The 18,274-nt window shown below is 40.7% G+C and overlaps 1 protein-coding gene and 1 pseudogene across 2 annotated transcripts; both read right to left on the reverse strand.

Moving 5' to 3' along the window:
* Positions 1-4,357: 4,357 nt before the first annotated feature.
* On the reverse strand, positions 4,358-18,179 carry LOC115565904 (b(0,+)-type amino acid transporter 1-like). 2 transcript variants are annotated; one of them, XM_030391556.1, is made up of 6 exons: positions 17,177-18,179; positions 6,025-6,158; positions 5,290-5,419; positions 5,072-5,196; positions 4,872-4,959; positions 4,358-4,773 (listed from the first exon to the last, which is right to left on the reverse strand). In XM_030391556.1, exons 1-6 carry the CDS (start codon positions 17,873-17,875, stop codon positions 4,543-4,545), a joined length of 1,407 nt encoding a protein of 468 aa, XP_030247416.1. In that variant the 5' UTR covers positions 17,876-18,179; the 3' UTR covers positions 4,358-4,542. The 2 variants fall into 2 exon arrangements, with proteins under 2 accessions (XP_030247416.1, XP_030247417.1); XM_030391557.1 differs by lacking the exon at positions 17,177-18,179 and adding an exon at positions 10,348-11,067.
* LOC115565906 (b(0,+)-type amino acid transporter 1 pseudogene) lies at positions 7,274-8,376 on the reverse strand (annotated as a pseudogene).
* Positions 18,180-18,274: the final 95 nt, after the last annotated feature.

Here is an 18,274-nt window from a genome sequence, read left to right on the forward strand (position 1 = left end):
GAGGTGTGTTCTCTCTGGCCCTATTCCTACCCTGCTCAAAAGCTCAGAGCGTTTTAGTCGACTTTTTAGTCTACACACGTGGATGCAGAACTTCACCACTGCAACAGGCCTGGGTTTTATTAGCAATTTTGATTATTTTTGGACTGAGCGTGACCTCTTCAAATCTGATGGTTTACATTTGAATAGGAAAGGGTCTGAAAGATTAACAAACAATTTTATTTACTTCTTTGCTTTTAGTCTGAAATGATGCTTTTCCCACCAAGACCCTGCCCTGCACACGTTGTCTTTCTGTCACAACACTGTCTCTGACAGTGCGGGTCTTGCTGTTACTTTTAGTGTTTGCACTGTCTCCGCTTCTGGTCCCCTTACTCCACCTAGTTCTTTTGCAGCTGCAAAACTTTTTCCTCATACCTCTTCTCCAATATCAATTCCAACTCCTATCTGCTCTCTTATCCCTATTAGAGTTACTGACAGGCATTATATCCTGTCTAAACGCTCTCGCTGTCCTCATAGCTACAACCCTGATCCCAGTAAAGCTAATCGCACCAGCACTCATGGGAGGGTCACGTCTAACCTAATTAGTATAAAAACAGTTCCTGTCCCTCCAGCTCTTCCCCCTGTCGACCTCAGTTGTGCTTTACTCAACATTAGGTCACTTTCCAGCAAGACATTTTATATTAATAACTTTATTACTCACTATGGCCTGCATTTCTTTTTTCTCACCGAGTGTTGGCTTTCCTCCACTGCCAGTGCTGTTCTTATTGAGGCGTCTCCCCCTGACTATAGCTTCTTATTCTCCGCTAGGAAAGACAAAACGGGTGGGGGACTCGCGGTTATCTTCTCTAATCAGTTTCCCTGTATGGTATGCTCACTTGGTAACTTTATATCTTTTGAGTACCTGGCCATGCTTATTGGAAACCGCCAACATATCCTGGCATTAATCATTTATCGACCACCCAGGTATAATCCCATTTTTTTAACTGAGTTCTCTGAATTTTTATCTACCACTTTGATTAAACATGACAAAATAGTTCTGCTTGGTGACCTGAATTTTCACATTAATGATGTTTTGGATTCTAAAGCAACCGAATTTCTAGATCTTCTTTCTAGTCTCAACTTCATCCAACATGTCACTGGCCCCACTCATAATCTTGGTAATACTTTGGATCTAGTCTGTACAAAGTATATTACTGCTGGCCTCCCTTCTATTCTTCAGGTCCCCGTCTCAGATCACTCTTGTGTCTTTTTTAACCTTCTCACGCATGCACAGACTATTCGCTCTGAACCTAACCCTCACTCTTTTCGTCCCATTAACAACCATGTTAAGTCCCTTTTAGCAGATCATTTGCCTGATAAACTTGAGTCATTCTCCAACACGGCTATGTCTGTCAACAACCTCACAGAAAGCCTAAACAGTGCACTGTTAGAATCATTTAAGTCTTTTGCTCCACTTAGAACTAGTAGAGGCACTCGAACTAAATCTGTGCCTTGGTTCTCCGACCTCACTCGCTCATTAAAACGGGCTTGCCGTAGACTTGAAGACAAATGGCGCACTTGTAAATCAGAATCCTCTCGTGGCGCCTGGACTCTTAGCTTTAAACGTTATAAACATGCACTCTCTGCTGCCAGATCTTCTTACTTCTCCAACTTGATTGAAACCAATAAGAACAATCATCGGGTCCTATTTAAAACTGTGGCCAGGCTTACACACTCTTCACCTGTTCTGAGCCCTTGTTTTACAGCTAATAATTTTTTAGAGTTTTTCACTGATAAAACCTCCCAAATAAGGAACAATATCATTAGCCTGCAGCTCACTAGAACCATGTCCAACCAGTGCTCTGCATCTTGGTCCACAAGTTCACTCTCTCAGTTCAAACCCATTTCTGCTGAGGCCTTGGCCTCAATGGTTGCCGCCTCAAAACCAACAACTTGTTCATTAGATCCCATCCCTTCTGACCTCTTTAAGGAACTTTTTCCTATTCTGAATGCCCCTATACGTGCCATCTTGAACACTTCCTTCTCTGAGGGGTGTGTCCACTTAACCTATAAATCTGCTATCATTAAACTAATCCTCAAGAAACCCAATAGCGATCCACTGGTTCTTGCCAATTATCGACCTGTCTCCACTCTCCCTTTTTTATCCAAAATACTTGAGAGAATTGTTGCTGATCAACTGACTGCCCACCTTTCTGCCAATAATCTCTATGACAATTTTCAGTCGGGTTTCCGCTCCTGTCACTCTACCGAGACTGCCCTAACTAGAGTAGTTAATGACCTACTTGTCACTGCTGACTCTGGATCAGCCTCCTTGCTTTTAATTCTTGACTTAAGTTCGGCCTTCGATACCGTAGATCATTGTGTGCTTCTACACCGACTAGAGCATTACGTTGGTGTTCACGGGCTGGCACTCTCATGGTTCCAGTCCTACTTATCTAGTAGAACCCAATGCGTTAGTTTTAATAACTCCTGATCTGAATCCTCTACAGTTACTGCTGGTGTGCCCCAGGGGTCTGTCCTGGGCCCTCTGTTGTTCTGTATTTATATGCTCCCTCTGGGTAGGATAATTGAAGAATATGGTATAAAATTCCACTTATATGCTGATGACACACATCTATACATTCCACTACAGCCTAATGACCCCGCTCAAATACAAAACCTGGAAATATGTGTAAACTGAATCAGGATCTGGATGAGTCATAACTTTCTCATGCTTAATACTGCTAAGACCGATTTGCTGGTGATTAAGCCTGATAATTATAAGTTCTCTTCCGAGAGTTTCTGTCTTAATATTGATGGATGTTCGATTTCTGAAAGCATGCACATTAGAAACCTAGGTGTCATCTTTGATCCAACCTTGACTTTCCAGACTCACATCAAGGAAATCACCAAGACGGCTTTCTTTCACCTGCGTAATATTGCCAAAATCCGCCCTGCTTTATCCCGGCGTAGCGCCAAGGTAGTTATCCATGCCCTTGTGTCTTCCCGTTTAGATTACTGTAATGTCCTTTTTTCTGGCCTCCCCATCAGTACCACTAGGAGTCTTCAGCTTGTGCAAAATTCAGCCGCCAGACTTTTAACAAAAACAAGCAGATTCTGTCACATAACTCCTGTCCTGGCATCATTACATTGGCTGCCCATTCAGGCTAGAACCGATTTTAAAGTTCTTCTTTTAACTTATAAGGCTATAAACGGACTTGCACCATCTTACTTAACTGAACTACTTTCTCCCTACATTCTATCACGCCCTCTTCGTTCTCTTAGTTCAAACCTTCTCGTCATCCCATCAATCAATAAAAAGTCAGCTGGTGGCAGGGCCTTCTCTTACCGTGCTCCTCTTCTATGGAATGGCCTCCCACTAGAAATTAAAGAAGCTACATCCACTGCAATTTTTAAGTCCCGTCTTAAAACATACCTTTTTACCCAATATTTTGGTTTAAACTAATTCTTAACGGTTTTATCATTTTCCTCTGGTGTTTTTCTACTGTCTGTTATTATTGTACTTGATTTTATTGTAAAGTGTATTGAGACCATGTACCATGGTGATTTTGCACTTTAAATAATAAATTGATTGATTGATTGATTGATAGAGTAGCATAAAGTAATGTTAATGGCTGAAAACTATATATTTAGTGTATTTTGTCATAACTGTCTGACCCAGTTGCTTTTTTCAAACTTGTTGGTGTAGAGCTGGTTTGATTTCTCTCCTTTGACTCTCTCCAGTTTGCCCGTCTGGGTGCCATGCTCACCCACTCCTGCTCTCTGGGCTATAATGGAGCTGTGCTGTAGATGTTATGTTAGCCGTGCACCTCTCCCTGCAGGGGGCAATAGACCTGCCTCAGTAGTTCATAAGCAGGCTAATCACAGAGATGGAGGAAGTGGAGGGCAAGAAGGTGGCACACAATGATGCCAGAATGTGAGTACTACATGAATAAAGGTGGCTGTAGCACAGATCTGAAATAGTCATGCCTGCCTTGTGATCTGATGTGTGGGGGTCAGACAACAAAAATACAAAATTACAGAACAGGGAAGATGAACACACAAGAACATAGTCTGTCACCAGACAGATGAGATTGATAACAATGTATGACAACTTTCATACAAATGTTCAGTCTGTGTGCTTACCCAGTATATTTACACACTTAAACACCTCTCTCCCTTCCCTGCTCTTTCCTGTTTTTTGTTGAACAGTATTTTGTTATGTGAAAGTTGCACTATGATTTGGTCATGTCTGCTTTTATAATTTTGGCAGATAACAATTATTTAATAAACTTTTTTTAAATCACATGATCTGTGTGAGGGTTATTTTTTAACTCACCAAGCAGATGTTCTCCTTGCATATTGTACACTTCAGAAAAACAGCTGTTTATGCATAATTTTATTGAAGTCAGTTCTTTTAAAATTATAATACATACTTCTTAAAAAGTACACAGGTTATTGACAAAGGATGCAGCAGTTTCATTATTTGGTTCTTTTTGTTTCACACATCTTGAAGCTGCAATGTTTGATAAAAGCACAAACGACAAAACTGGAAAACCTACTAAATCAGAGGTTTTTGTCTGCCGGGGCAACCTCTAGGAACAGCTGCAGGAAGACTGTTAACTTGGTCAACAGTTTGGGGCAGAGCTTGTAATGGATGAAGGGTATGTATATTATAGCTCCACTGAAGATAAATAAAGTCACATAGAGGTATTCAATCTGAGGATCGTCTATGATGGGGGCCAGCACCAGGCATATTGCTGCAAGGAGGACCAGTATGGGGAGTATAATGGGGACCTGTGAAGAGAGGGAGAGACCGGACATCTGATTCTCATCTAGTTTAAAACAGAGACAAATATATGTTTATAATGATGATGAATGTGTGTGACACTGACCCTGTATGGCCTGGGAAGCTCTGGCTTTTTTATCTTGAGGTAGATAAGTCCAGACAGGGTGATGCCATAGAAAAACCAGGCAGTGAAACTACAACAGTGATGATGAGGAGTGTCAGACACATACAAACAAGTTATTCATTCTCAATAAAGTAATAAAGTAGTGTCAAACTAAATATACGACAAGCAGACAGGGCTTTCACCTGAAGTAGTTGACAATACTCTGGAAGTCTCCGGGGATAAGCACCAGCAGAGAGATAATAGTGGTGACGATAAGGGCCGGAGATGGAGTCAGTCTGTGGACATGAGCCATGGCCAGAATATCTGGCTACAAAACAAACACAAGTTTCAGTGAAACTCTGTGACAACCATCGTATACTGAATAATATAACACATGTCCATAAGGAAGACAGATTCTCACCAAGTGTCCTTCCCTGGCAGCAACAAAGGACACACGGCCGCCGCTGAAGAACGTCCCATTCAGTGAACCAAAAGCAGATAATGCTGCAGCCACAGACATGATCCAGCCCCAGCTCCCGAACACCTTATTCCTGTGGGAAAAGGCTTGAAGTTAATACAAGATTGATCTCAAAGTTCTCTCAGAAAATAGGTCCTACATGTTCAAACTGTTAACAACATAGACTGTAGATCACTGTGAGTAACTGGGTCAAGATTCCTGGAAAGAGACACTGCTGTTTTTCAAATGTATTTTCAGGGGGATTTGAGCACCAAAAGCCAAGTTCTATCTAGTTCTATCTAGTTCTATTACATTGAGAGAAGACAGAGATGTTTATAGCCAATATCTCCAAAACAACCAACACCGTCAATCAAAGTAGATGGATGATTAACACAACAAGAAAGAGCAAAAATATGGGTTTTGAATTTTGGCATGAACCGTCCCTTTAAGGCTAGTGGCTTAGGCTACATCAGCTGCCAAGAGCATAACATAAAACACCTGAAACTCAGACTAAACTGTAGGTGCTAAGTTGAAATGTGGGTGCCACATTTTCAATTTCAGGTGTAGATTAAAAAAGACAATATCTCAGGTTGTGCTGCATCAGTTTTGATATGTTTTCCACAGTATCATCGAGGTGGTAGATTAAACCTTTTAAATACCCCTCTAAAATGAAGTGAACAACATCAAGTGTTGTCTTACCCCCAGGTTACTGCTACTGCGCTGGAGGACATGAGCTCTTTTGGTGTCATCACTGTCAGATAGCTCACATTAACTAGCAGATACAAGCCAGTCACCAGAGAAATGGCTATGATAACTGCCCTTGGAAGATTCACCTGAAATAAAAAAGGCAACACCAATGTGATGTCGTGGTAAACATGTAACCATGAACAACTGACATGATCTTTGCTTTGATCAAACCAGATCTATAAAAAACTACCAATGAGGCTGGAAAGCAGAAAAATTCCCAACGTATGCACTCTTCACACACTATATTCACACATTGAAAAATGAACATAGGTTGCATGTGGATGTTCAAGGTAAGGTAGGTTGTTGGCTTGGATAACACAATGACTGAGTATGACAATGATTCATTTAAGGAATAAAACATCTTCCAAGTTAAAATAAAAATATTTAGGATCTGTCAGCTAGGAAGTAAATGTTTCATCTACTTTCATACCTGTAGTTGTTACAGTTGCCCATCCTGTGTAAAAAAGGATTTTGCTCCAACCCCTTAAGAATAAAATCTATCAGCATAAAGATTTGTTGACCCAAATGTCTCAAGTGTCAAACCAGCTGGGATAGTTACAGTTAATTAATATTAACTCAACAATAGAATGATTTTAACCACAACTGACACAGTAAAAAAACTCTTGGTTATAAAATTACCCAAAGTGGAGTCAATTTAGCACTGATAGGTGAGTGCGTCAGAACAACCTTTCCATATTGCTGCAGTGATCTCACATTGTGCAGGTTTAACCGATTTTTCTTTTCTTCTTCTAGAGTAAGAGATACATTTTTTAAAGCAACATCAAAAGTGATTTAAAGGAATATGTGAATCTGTTTGAACTGATTGAACAGCTAGTGTTAACTGAAAGGTTTTTGTTCATCACATTTGCTGACTTGTGATTCTCCATTGTCACTGCTTGTCTTACATGGTCCAGTTTGAATTACATAATTTAGTGGCAAAAGACAACTTTCCCCCCTTAGTGTTTCCATGATGTTTTTGTTGGCACAGTTGTTGCAAAGACAAGTGAATCGTTTCCAGTTTCTTCAGAGTAGCAAATAACAACAACACAGGAAAAAATGTGAGTTTATTAAATCCCTCACATTATAATTGAGATGGATCACCAGTTAACATTCCTTTTCCAGTTGAGAGCATCATTGTGTTTTCACATTGATAACAACTGGCAGGCACTAATCTTTGTCTTAGTAAGATACGAGAACAATTGTGGCAATAAAAACACATTACTATCTTTATGGTGCGTGCAGAAACTTTAAAGCATTTTCTGAACTGATAAAAAGTCAACAGATAGGTGAACAAGTTTTGAAAAAAGCATGAAGAAAACTAATGAAAAAGAAGTTATAAAATGAGTTTTGGGGTTTTGTTTCCCAGTTTGGCATCAAGACATTTGTCTGGCTAAATCTTTATCAGGGCATCATCTATCTGCTGACTAGAGTAACTGTTGTACTGTTGATTAAAATACATAACACATAATATAATACAGATATACATTGTCACTTCAGGTCTTTTCAGCTCTTTGTAGACATAATCCAAGTTGTACCATCCACCGTAAGCCCACAGTCCTTGATAAAAAGCCATTCCTAAATTGCTCAAAGAGTACTGAGTGCCTTTAAATGCATTCTCAACTTTCAAATTCTCCACAATTACACTGCTGCTCTGGACAAGCTTGACTATCCCTCCGATTACAATGACTGTCAGCGCCAGCACTTTGGCCACCAAAAAGATCACTTGGATTGTGATGGCAACCCGGACATTTATGACATTGACTATGGTAACAACCAGTATAGTCACAGCTGCGGCACATTTTACTACCAGCTCAGGAGGATGGCAGTCAGGGTAAAAGGGTGCTATCACATACTCTGCAACACTCAATGCCGCTGCAGAAGCCTCAAACGGCTTCAAAACTATGATAGTAGTGTATGCTGCAAAGAAAGCAGGACATGAACCATAGATCCTCAGTATGTAGATGAACTCTCCTCCAGATTCAGGAATGACTGTCCCAAGCTCGGTGTAGGACAGTGCTGCAAATACAGTTACAACTCCTGAGAGAGCCCAGATCACCAGACTTGCTCCTGGGCTTCCAATGATGGCCAAAATAAACTGTGGGGACATGAATATACCAGAGCCGATCATGGTTCCAGAAAACAAGTGCTGCAGTGGGAATACACTTGGTGACTGTACAAATCACTAAACAGGCAGCACAGTAAGTAGACAAAAGGCTGTAAAATGTACACAGTCATGTATAAACTTGTATCCCATCCTTCTGTGGGAGTCTCTAAGAATTAAACACCCACAAATGTTTCCTTCGTTACCTACACTGATTAACTGTAATATTTCAAGGCCTTGAATGTATCATCTTAAGAGACATGTTAACTCGCAGCTACTTGCTGTATGTGACTTCTATCTCATGGGACTAGGTCAAACTCGATAAGGCTCAATACCATTTTTTATGCCTAATACCAATGCCGATAAGACAACATAGAGTATCTACTGTTACCGATATCAATCTGATGCAGCATTCCCCCTGTCATAAACAACAACGCTAAAGATAATACATGTGTATCAACGCATTTTACCTAGTCATTTACAAAACATGCTTAAACTGTGGAACAAATATTCTACTTCTCTAAAAGAAGAAATACATGCACTACATCATGACTCAGTTTTGCCGTAGTGCTGTGTCTTGTTATTTTGACTTCTTTGCACACAGAACTTTTTGCATTTTTCAAACATTCAAAACATTTCAAAGTGAAACTTGACTGAAATTCTGAGTATTTATGATATAGGTATTATAATCCCAGTGTAAAATAAGAGACAAAGCAAAAAACAAATTCTAGGTTTCTCCTGTGTGAGCCACAAATCTGCTGTGCTGTCAGACTAAACAGTGAAACTGGACACACTTCTAAGCTCCAAACATTATCAACATTTTCCAAGTATTCCACTATGAACTCGCACACTTTTGCCATTTTTCCATTACGTCTGCTGGCCTAGCTCTACTCGGTTTGATCAATCAACTCAACCAAAGTGGCTCGACTAATTCCGTATCAAACATGTTTAATATTCTATAATTTCTTCACAGTAAAATCCCCCTGTTATTTAGTCATTTAAAAGCTTTTATTATGAAACAGCATTACAGGAAATGTTGTGTTTTCACCAGCAGTAACTAAAGATGACTCCTGAAGCAGCTGAAAGCAAACACAATGAGACAGTAAAACACAGCAGATGTTTGAAAGTACAAAAGGACGAGAAAAACTAAAGAGATTCAATTAGAAGCTACAAAAGTACTGAGAGCTGAACACACTGACTTCACTGCACTTTAATTCTTGACACCTGCAAAACAATTCCAAGAACACCTTGCCATGGTGTTTCTGCAAGTGTTTATCAAGTTCATGGTGTACAGCGGTGCTGCCACCCCTTGAAACACTTGCATTAAATAAATTGCACTCGGCTGTTTTGCTTCTTTCTTCCGCTAGTTTAAAGTAATTCCACACAGCTGACATGATGACAGTCTCACTCCAGCTCGCTCCAACTAGTCATGTGACATATACTGCTCTTTTTATGAGCATGTCAGGCATAGCTCAAGCATTTATAGGAGCGTTTAGGCAAAAAAATTGTATTATACATTTTTCCCTCTCAGTTATCCGATCCAGTGATTTTGGCCAACATGAGGCCTATACCAATACTACATCCATCGCTTTGGCGCATCCCTTGATCATACCATTAATGACCACTTTCCTCAGTCGCTGATATTTCACGGCCTTGGGTAAGTCTCTATGAGAACATATATATCAATAACAATAACAATAAAGAAATGACTGAATGTGGGCTGAACTTGATCATTCATATAAGAATAAAGAAGTATCTATGAACATATGACTGAACAAGTAAAAATAGAAAGTAAGGTAATTAGTCTCTAAATTTAAACAGTCAAAAGACACCATTGGCGATTAGGCTGGTTTCCTATGAAACCAATGTTGTCTGCCACCAGGCCCGATTTCTCCTGTGAAAATGGAGAACCAATCCATGGCAGCCTGGAATCCTTTCAATCTGCTTTATAAACCATAATAGACCAAATGAATGAATAAGCTCATGTTTTGTCCCATGTTGTGGGTAGTTGCTTGCTAAAAGCAACCTGGTTGCCTTTGTGACAGCAGTACCAACAATAACACCAACTGGAAATGCTACAGGAGGGGGAAAGCTGTCTTCTTCCACTTTTTAATATTTTCAAAAAGCATAGTTGTATTTTCATCATAAATCATTAGTAAAAACTGAAACCTTACTTCTGGTTGTTTCAGCTCTTCAGTTAAATAATTCAAAGTGTTCCAGCCATCAAAGGACCACAAGCCCTGATAGAAAGCAAGGCCAATTGAGCTGACATCAACATTTGTTCCCTCAAAAGACTTATGAAAATTCTCAGTGCGTCCCTGGAACAGCATCACAACACCGTGCAGTACGATCCCTGTCAGTGCCAGCACTTTGACCGCCATGGTCACCACCTGGATGGCAGTGGCTGAGCGGACGTTCAGACAGTTGACTATAGCCACCACCATAATACCGCCTGCAGCAACGCACTTCACTAACAGTTGAGGAGGGGTGCAGCCGCTGTAGAAGGGGGCCACAACATATTCAGCAACGCTCAGAGCAATTCCTGTGGCACTGGCAGGCCTCATGATGATGACATAGGTGAAGACATACATGAAGGCCACCACTTTCCCTGCTGTCCGCAGAATGTAGATAAACTCTCCCCCAGACTCTGGTATGACCGTGCCCAGTTCAGCATAGCAGAGTCCCCCCAGCATGGCTATCAACCCACAGCAAGCCCATACAACAAAGCTGGCTCCAGGGCTCCCGATAGCAGACAGCACATACTGGGGAGATATGAATATCCCAGATCCAATCATGGTTCCAGCGATGAATGACACAGCTCCTATAAGCCCCACTTCCCTCCTCAGACTAAATCTCTGTTTGTCACTCTCCATTGTTTGAGAGCTGCTACGTCTTGCTCAGAAACATTCAAAGTACTAGGTATTTATACACAAGCTCTAATTGAACTGGCTATAGATTAACAGGCTACTGTTAGGTAATGTTAAAGCTACGTCCTCGAAAGGAAGTGAAATCAGACACTAAACCAAGGTGTGGTGCTGGCGTTAGACCTTGCTCACTAATTCCCTCGATAGACAGTCGCACTTTCTATTTTTACACCAAAGATTGTTTGAGTCCCAATCAGCTGTTGGTACATTTTTAGGGGTCAGTGTAGATGAGTAGACTTAGTTTGTCTGAAAAATGGAGGAAAACAATCCCTTAACCCCCCTGTTGTCTTCACGTTCTGTATACGCCCCTTGTCCTCCGAGTCAAAAATTACCCACCCTCACTGAAGGTCTAAAGGTCTAATCATTTCATTTTCAATGACAAATCCATTTAGCATTTTAAATTGTTATTGTAACACAGCTGTCATATATCTTTTCTTTTCTAAAGTAGATTTTTATTGTTATCATTAATTCTTAAGGTACTGCAAAGGTGGTAAACAATTCTTTTACATTTTTTTTATCAAGAGATAGTACTTGTATAGCCCAAGAAAGTATCACAGATGTGCAGAAAGTAGTTTTGAATGCAATGTGCTGAAGGCACTTCCAATAATAGTCAAATGTAAACAGCATAAACCAACAAGGCAATCTGAGAGGGCGACCACGACCACTACAGAAGAACAAGCAGCTGCTTCACCCACTCCTGCCAGACCTCTCTTATGTAGCACAGAGAGACCTGAGGGTTCTGTCATCTGCAGCACTCTGAATGTAGAAGTGTTAGTAAACAGGGCCTTGATGGTTGTGTCTGAGACAGTTTGAACTTTGATCTTTGAACGTTGTGTATGGGGTCGTGGAAAGGTGACGGTACACCTGCACGATTAAGTTTTAGTTCTGTCTGAGATCAATCAGCATTGTGTGTGTGTGTGTGTGTGTGTGTGTGTGAGTGCATGTGCGTGAGTGTGTGTCTTGTGTGTGTTTTTTGTAGTCGGTAACTGACTCTGTTACTGTGATTTGGACTTCCAGGTCAAACATGATAGGTCGAGTGGTTAACTTAAGAGCACATGCCACATACGTAGTGGACCCCAGTTTGAATCCCGGCTGGAGGACCTTTGCAGCATGTCACCCCCCCCCCCCCCCCGCCATTCCTTGTCTATCTACTGACAAATGAGTCTGTGCCTGAAAAAAGAAATGACCCAAAGACAATCTGTGTAGCCAAGTGGTGTACATCTTCCTTGGAAATGTGAATAAAGACAATATTTTCCTTTTTCTCATGTCTGGGTCACTTAAGGAAAAGACATGAAATTTAAGCAACATTTAAGGCGTTTTCTCTGCTGTTTTTGGGTCATTTTTGACCCGCAGACAACAGGAAGGTTAAATAGAAGAGAAACTCCGGCATTAAAAAAAACTTCTGTAGTCCTTTTAAACACTTATACTAACTCAAAATATGGGTCAGATTAACCCAGTGCTGTTTTTCCATATCTAACATTAACAACCCAAGTAAGGTTATATTTAATCTAGCATTTTTTAATGTGTGCTTGTTATGATGCTGACAGACCACCAACTTTAAAATTCTCCTGCTTATCCCTAAAGCATTAACAAAATAAAGACAAATTGAAAATATAATATGGAATGGTATGACTATTGACCTGAAATGTTCCACAACTTCACAGAAATAACTAAATAAAAATGCATAAATAATTACTGACACGTCATGTAACACCAGGATTATAATGCATTGTCACATCATGGTAATGTAATACCATGCTAATACAATCATGACACAAGGAGATAGATAGATAGATAGATAGATAGATAGATAGATAGATAGATAGATAGATAGATAGATAGATAGATAGATAGATAGATAGATAGTGAGGTATCTGGACTGCAACACATTCTGGCCCTTAATTCAACTCAGTTTAAATTTAACCTGTTCCTCCTTGTGTAAGTAAAGGAATGGAGACAATATGGGGCTCACAGCTCCAAGGGACCTTGGAGGCAGCATTCAGCTGTGTGTGGGTCAAAGGTTAGCAAAAGACAAGGCCACTAGGGATTAAAACGGAGCCTGACTCCTATGTCAGATGGAGGAAGATATCTAAACGTGTACATCTCCAGAAAAGGATAGAAGATCATTTAGGTAATTTTGGAATACAAGACCCAAGGAGGGACAGTAACAGATTAGCCATTTATGGGAGATGAGCAGGGAAGATAGACCACCTCCTTTTCATGTCAATTGGATAGATGAACCCTCAACCCACCAAAGTGACCAATTAGGAGTAGGCAGGTACAGCCCAAGGGACTTTAAGAAGGCCCCGACGAGTAGAGATGGGGGGGTGGCACTTGGAAAAACCTCCTAGGAAGCAAAGGCTGAGGTTTTGAGGGAGCAGGGGGCAGAGCATTTTTTGACATTGTTTTGTCCACAGATTTGATAATATCAGAAAGCGGCCGCTTCTGACCGGGATTCAAGGCGCTAGATTCTGTTTTAATAAAGATTGCTTCTTCATTCAAAGGGCTCTCTGCAAAGAGTTGGATAAAGAATCACATAAGAGGAAGGCAACCTGACATCACACTGCAGTGATAAATCACAGGCTTGAGGTCTCATGTGAGTTCAGAGTTTCAGAATTGTTAAAGCAACATTATGTAGAAATTGGGATTTTGTTCCAATTTAGGTAGCTACAGGCTTAAAGTGCTTCCCTGAAATGTTTATTTTCCCTCTTCTTCCCTCCTCATAGTAGCTAGATGTGAAATGATAGAAAAACAAAAATGAAAAACAAAAACAAAAAGCCATCCGCAGAATGAAGGTAAACTCTTCTCCAGGCTCAGCCCAGTTCAGAATAGCAGAGCCACCCCAGCATGGCTGCAACATATTTGCAGGCTCATCTGTTCTTTTCTCACGTCCTGTGCCATATACTGTCGGCAGTGGAGATAAATGTTTGAACATTCATTGAATAGCACTTTGCTTTCCACCTCAGAGGAAAACATTTATTATTTTATTTCTTTACGGTGGGCAGAAGGTCAGTGTCATTACGCTGACACTGACCTTCTGCTCACCGTAAAGAAATAAAATAGACTGTGTAATTTGTTGGAATAATGCTTGCATTTCACCATACCTCCAATTACGACGACTGCCAGGGCTTGAACTTTGACCACCGTAAAAAACGCTTTATTGGATACTAGACATGTCCATTACAATTGGCTTTAGATAATCAGTCCAGGCTAATCAATGCCAGGTGCCTGACATGATCTTGTCACACTGACAGAACGAGTGGCATATCCACTTTCATGACTTTGCTCTTTTCTTTTTCACATCATTCTCTTCTCTTTATCAGCAGTCACACTTTCGATATTTATTAGAATCACAGATTCATTTTGTGACATACATAATGTATCAGCAAAATTAAAAGAATACAAATCATATTGATGGGCTGCTGAAGAACATATTATGGATCTGCTGATCTGATTTTAAAAAAGGTTTTCATGATCTGCCAACTGCAGTCGAATCTTTTTAATTATCTTTGAGGGGGCTCTGTGGAACTTCTGTGTGGTGCTGGAAGCCTGTCATTAGGTTATGAATGTGGACTCCATTTAGAAACGTTAGCTACTGTTGCTCTCTGTTAACAGAGAAGAGAGAGGCACAGAGACGAGGCACCTGAGAACATACTTAGGTTAATTATTTCAAACATTTCAACAGCAGCTGCTCATTTTAAACTCCATAGCACCCTTTAAATATAAAAATGCTAAACCACCTTCTCTGCCTGGGATTAATGAGGGTGTTGGCTTATAAAAAGGCAATGCAGACCAGCAGGGCACAAGTGAAGACAAACTTCCTTACTCATGCATCTCTCAAAAATCTAATGTTATCTGACCAAGTTGCTGTCAAAAACCCTTGGTTTTTAGTACTCACATCTCATCTCTGACAGGAGTCCTTTTCAAGACAATCAATTCTGTTACCAGTCCTTCATTTAACTCTTCCATTGTTGCATGCTCTGAAAAATGTGAGGAATTTTTCAATTATACAATTTCAGAAATTAGACAATTTATATCCCCAGATCTCCATGAATGCTTACGTCATCTTTCACATTCCAATCAGGTTGTTGGAATGTGGGCACAGAGTCTGCTCTGGCTTAGGTCTCAGAAGAAATACGGCTCAATGCAGATGCAGATTTTTACTCAGTTTGAAATTCGTCTTGATCTTAGCTCAGCTTTAGATACAGGTTGTAAAACTTTAATTAACAGTCTAAAGTCTTTTGTAGAAATTTGTGATGTGGCATTAGACCAGTTTATTTTTTACCCTACAAAAAGATCATTTTCTGATCATACTGGAGAGTCTTCTTCATCCAGCGCCTCCCTCATCTCCAGGGCTCCACTGGGTTCCATTTCAGGTCCCTTGCCATTTTCTATGTACTGACTCCCACTGGGTCAGATACGCTGATGACAACCAAATGTATGTCCCACTGAAACGAAGTAGTAATAACGTATCTTCTATATAGTCTTGCTTAAATTACATCAAATGTTGGATGTCTAAAAACGTTCTTAGTCTGAACGACTCAGACTGAAATAAGTATATTCACTCTCCCTAACTCTTGGAAGGACATCCATCAGTTTAAATGTTGTTAAGGTCTTTAATCTATCCTTGTAGAAGACAAGGCCAGAAACCTTGGTGGGGTTTTTGACCCAGGTCTCTCTTTTAATGCACAGGGGTCAAAAGCTGTGCAGTCTTGTTTCCATTAGCTTAGACTGATCTCTAAGGTTAGACTCTTTCTCTCTTTTTAGATTCAAAAAAGGTTATTAATTTGACTACTGTAATGCACTGTACTTTGGCATCAGTAAGGAAAAAATTCATAAGCTTGAGTTAATTCAAAATGAAATTCAGAGCTCACACGTGTCCTTAACGCCTCTGTAAGTTCACAACCACACAGAGTTTAAACACCTGCAACTACCCTCCAGTTAGTTAGGACTGAAGAAGCCTCTTGGATGAGAGGAGAAACACTGAGGACTTGTTTGTTAATTCAGTGTGTGGCAATTGCAGTAATTAGTGCATACACATATAGACAATGTGGACATGATTACAAATACAAATACAGAGAGAAAATATAGAGAAGTCAATCTCTCTAAGAAATTGCTTGGTGCATGGTGGATGTTGAAAAGCTGACGCTAAACTGTATTGCTTGCATGAAAAGTGAACAACTTACCCCCCTTTTTCTTCAGTTCCCTTACTCAGCTACATGCTTACATTTACGTTAAAATTTTGACAAAGGGCTGCCATTTAGCTCAGTTGGTAGAGCGGGCGTCCCATGTGCCGAGGCTCTGCAGCGGACCTGGGCTCGACTCCCGGCCTGGGTCCCTTTGCTGCGTGTCACTCCCCCTCTCTCTCTCCCTGTTTCCTGTCATATCTTCAGCTGCTCCATCAATAAAGCCTTAAAAAGGCCAAAAAAATATTTTAAAAAAAAGAATTTTGACAAAAGTTATGATGAAATACTTTTCTACTCAGAAATGTTTAACTGGTAGCCACAGCCATGGGATATCAAGTGTTACCTATTGGTACAATCAGTGGAAGATATGAGATGGCACAGTTGAGAGTGGTTTGTTTGATTTTGCCACTTCACTGACACTTTCGGTAGTGGCGGTTGTAACAGGTGTTCATTTGGATGTAAGCAGTTTATTTGATGTCACTGGGGAAAGAAGGTTTCTGACTGCTATGTTTTGACATGGATGGTGGTGCTGGGTTGTTGGATCAACCTGATATGGTATTGCCTTTTCTTTTTTTCATACACACACTGGTGCCAAATATCATTATTTGTATTATTTAGTTCTGCATCATATGGTTTCAACATACCTGCAGACTCCCCTGTTCTTTGCTCATGTCCTGTGCTATATAGTGTAGTGGTCATGTTGGCAGTGTAGATAAATGTTTGAACATTCATTAAAATAGCACTTTGTTTTTCAGTTCAGAAGAAAAGATTTATTATTTCTTTACGGTAATCATTGGGCAGAAGTTCAGTGTCACCGTCACATAGACTTTTTAATTGGTCGAACCAAATAATGCAATAAAGTGCAATAAAACCCCAAACACCTGTTCACTTACCTCTGGGCGTTTCAACTCTTCCGTAACGTAATTGAGATTGTTCCAGCCATCATATGACCACAGTCCCTGGTAGAAAGCAATGCCAATTGGATTGATGCCTACATTTGTGTTCTCAAAGGAGTCTTCAAAGTTTTCAGTGTGGCCTCTGATAAGCATCACCACACCACCAATTACGATGACTGCCAGGGCCAGAACTTTGGCCACCATAAAAAACACTTGGACTGACATGGAAAGGCGAACGTTCAGGCAGTTCACAATAGCCAGCGCTAGAATTGAAGCTGCAGCCATGCACTTCACCAGCAGAATCGGAGGGGGGCAGTCTGGGTAGAAAGGAGCCACGACATACTGAGCAAAACCCAGCGCCATGCCAGCAACACCAGCAGGTCTCACGAATATCACAGAGCTGAAGATTAACATGAAGGCGAGGACTGGACTTGAGGTCCTGAGGATGTAGATGTACTCCCCACCTGATTCTCTTATAACAGTGCCCAGCTCAACGTAGCAGAAAGACACCATTATCACCAGTAAACCGCAGGCAGCCCACACCACCAAGCTAGCTCCGGGGCTGCCGATGGAGTAGAGCACTGTCTGCGGGGTCATGAAGATTCCAGCTCCGATCATTGTCCCTGCAATGAGGGACACGGCTCCCAAGAGCCCTACTTCCCGCTTCAGGTTGAGCTTCTTTTTCTTGTCATCCATAATCACAGCCTGTCTCTGACACCTCTGCCTCTGGACAACACACCGTAATTCTGTGGCCAAAGTCACTCTTGCAGCAACACAGGGAGTTAATAATTATGTGGGCAAGTCGTACCACTGATTGTATTTATATGAGCCTGTTTGGCTTTCTAACTTTGTTGAACGGTGTGGGCTGTCCATGGTGTAGGTCATTTCTTTGTCAGCTGTGCCCCTTTCTTTTGTATCATGAGGTCAGAGATGCAGTGCACCTGAGTAAGCAGGACTCAGAAGTCTGTTGATATCCTGTCATGCTCTTCTTCTAGTCTATCAAGTGACATTCTTAGTTGTTCTTTCTTATGTTTGTGTTTGTGTTTCATACCCACAAATTAATATACAGAAGTATTCTGCTTATAATTCTGTACA

Source organism: Sparus aurata, chromosome 16 (assembly GCF_900880675.1).
Source record: "Sparus aurata chromosome 16, fSpaAur1.1, whole genome shotgun sequence".
In the NCBI taxonomy this organism is placed as follows: Eukaryota; Metazoa; Chordata; class Actinopteri; order Spariformes; family Sparidae; genus Sparus; species Sparus aurata.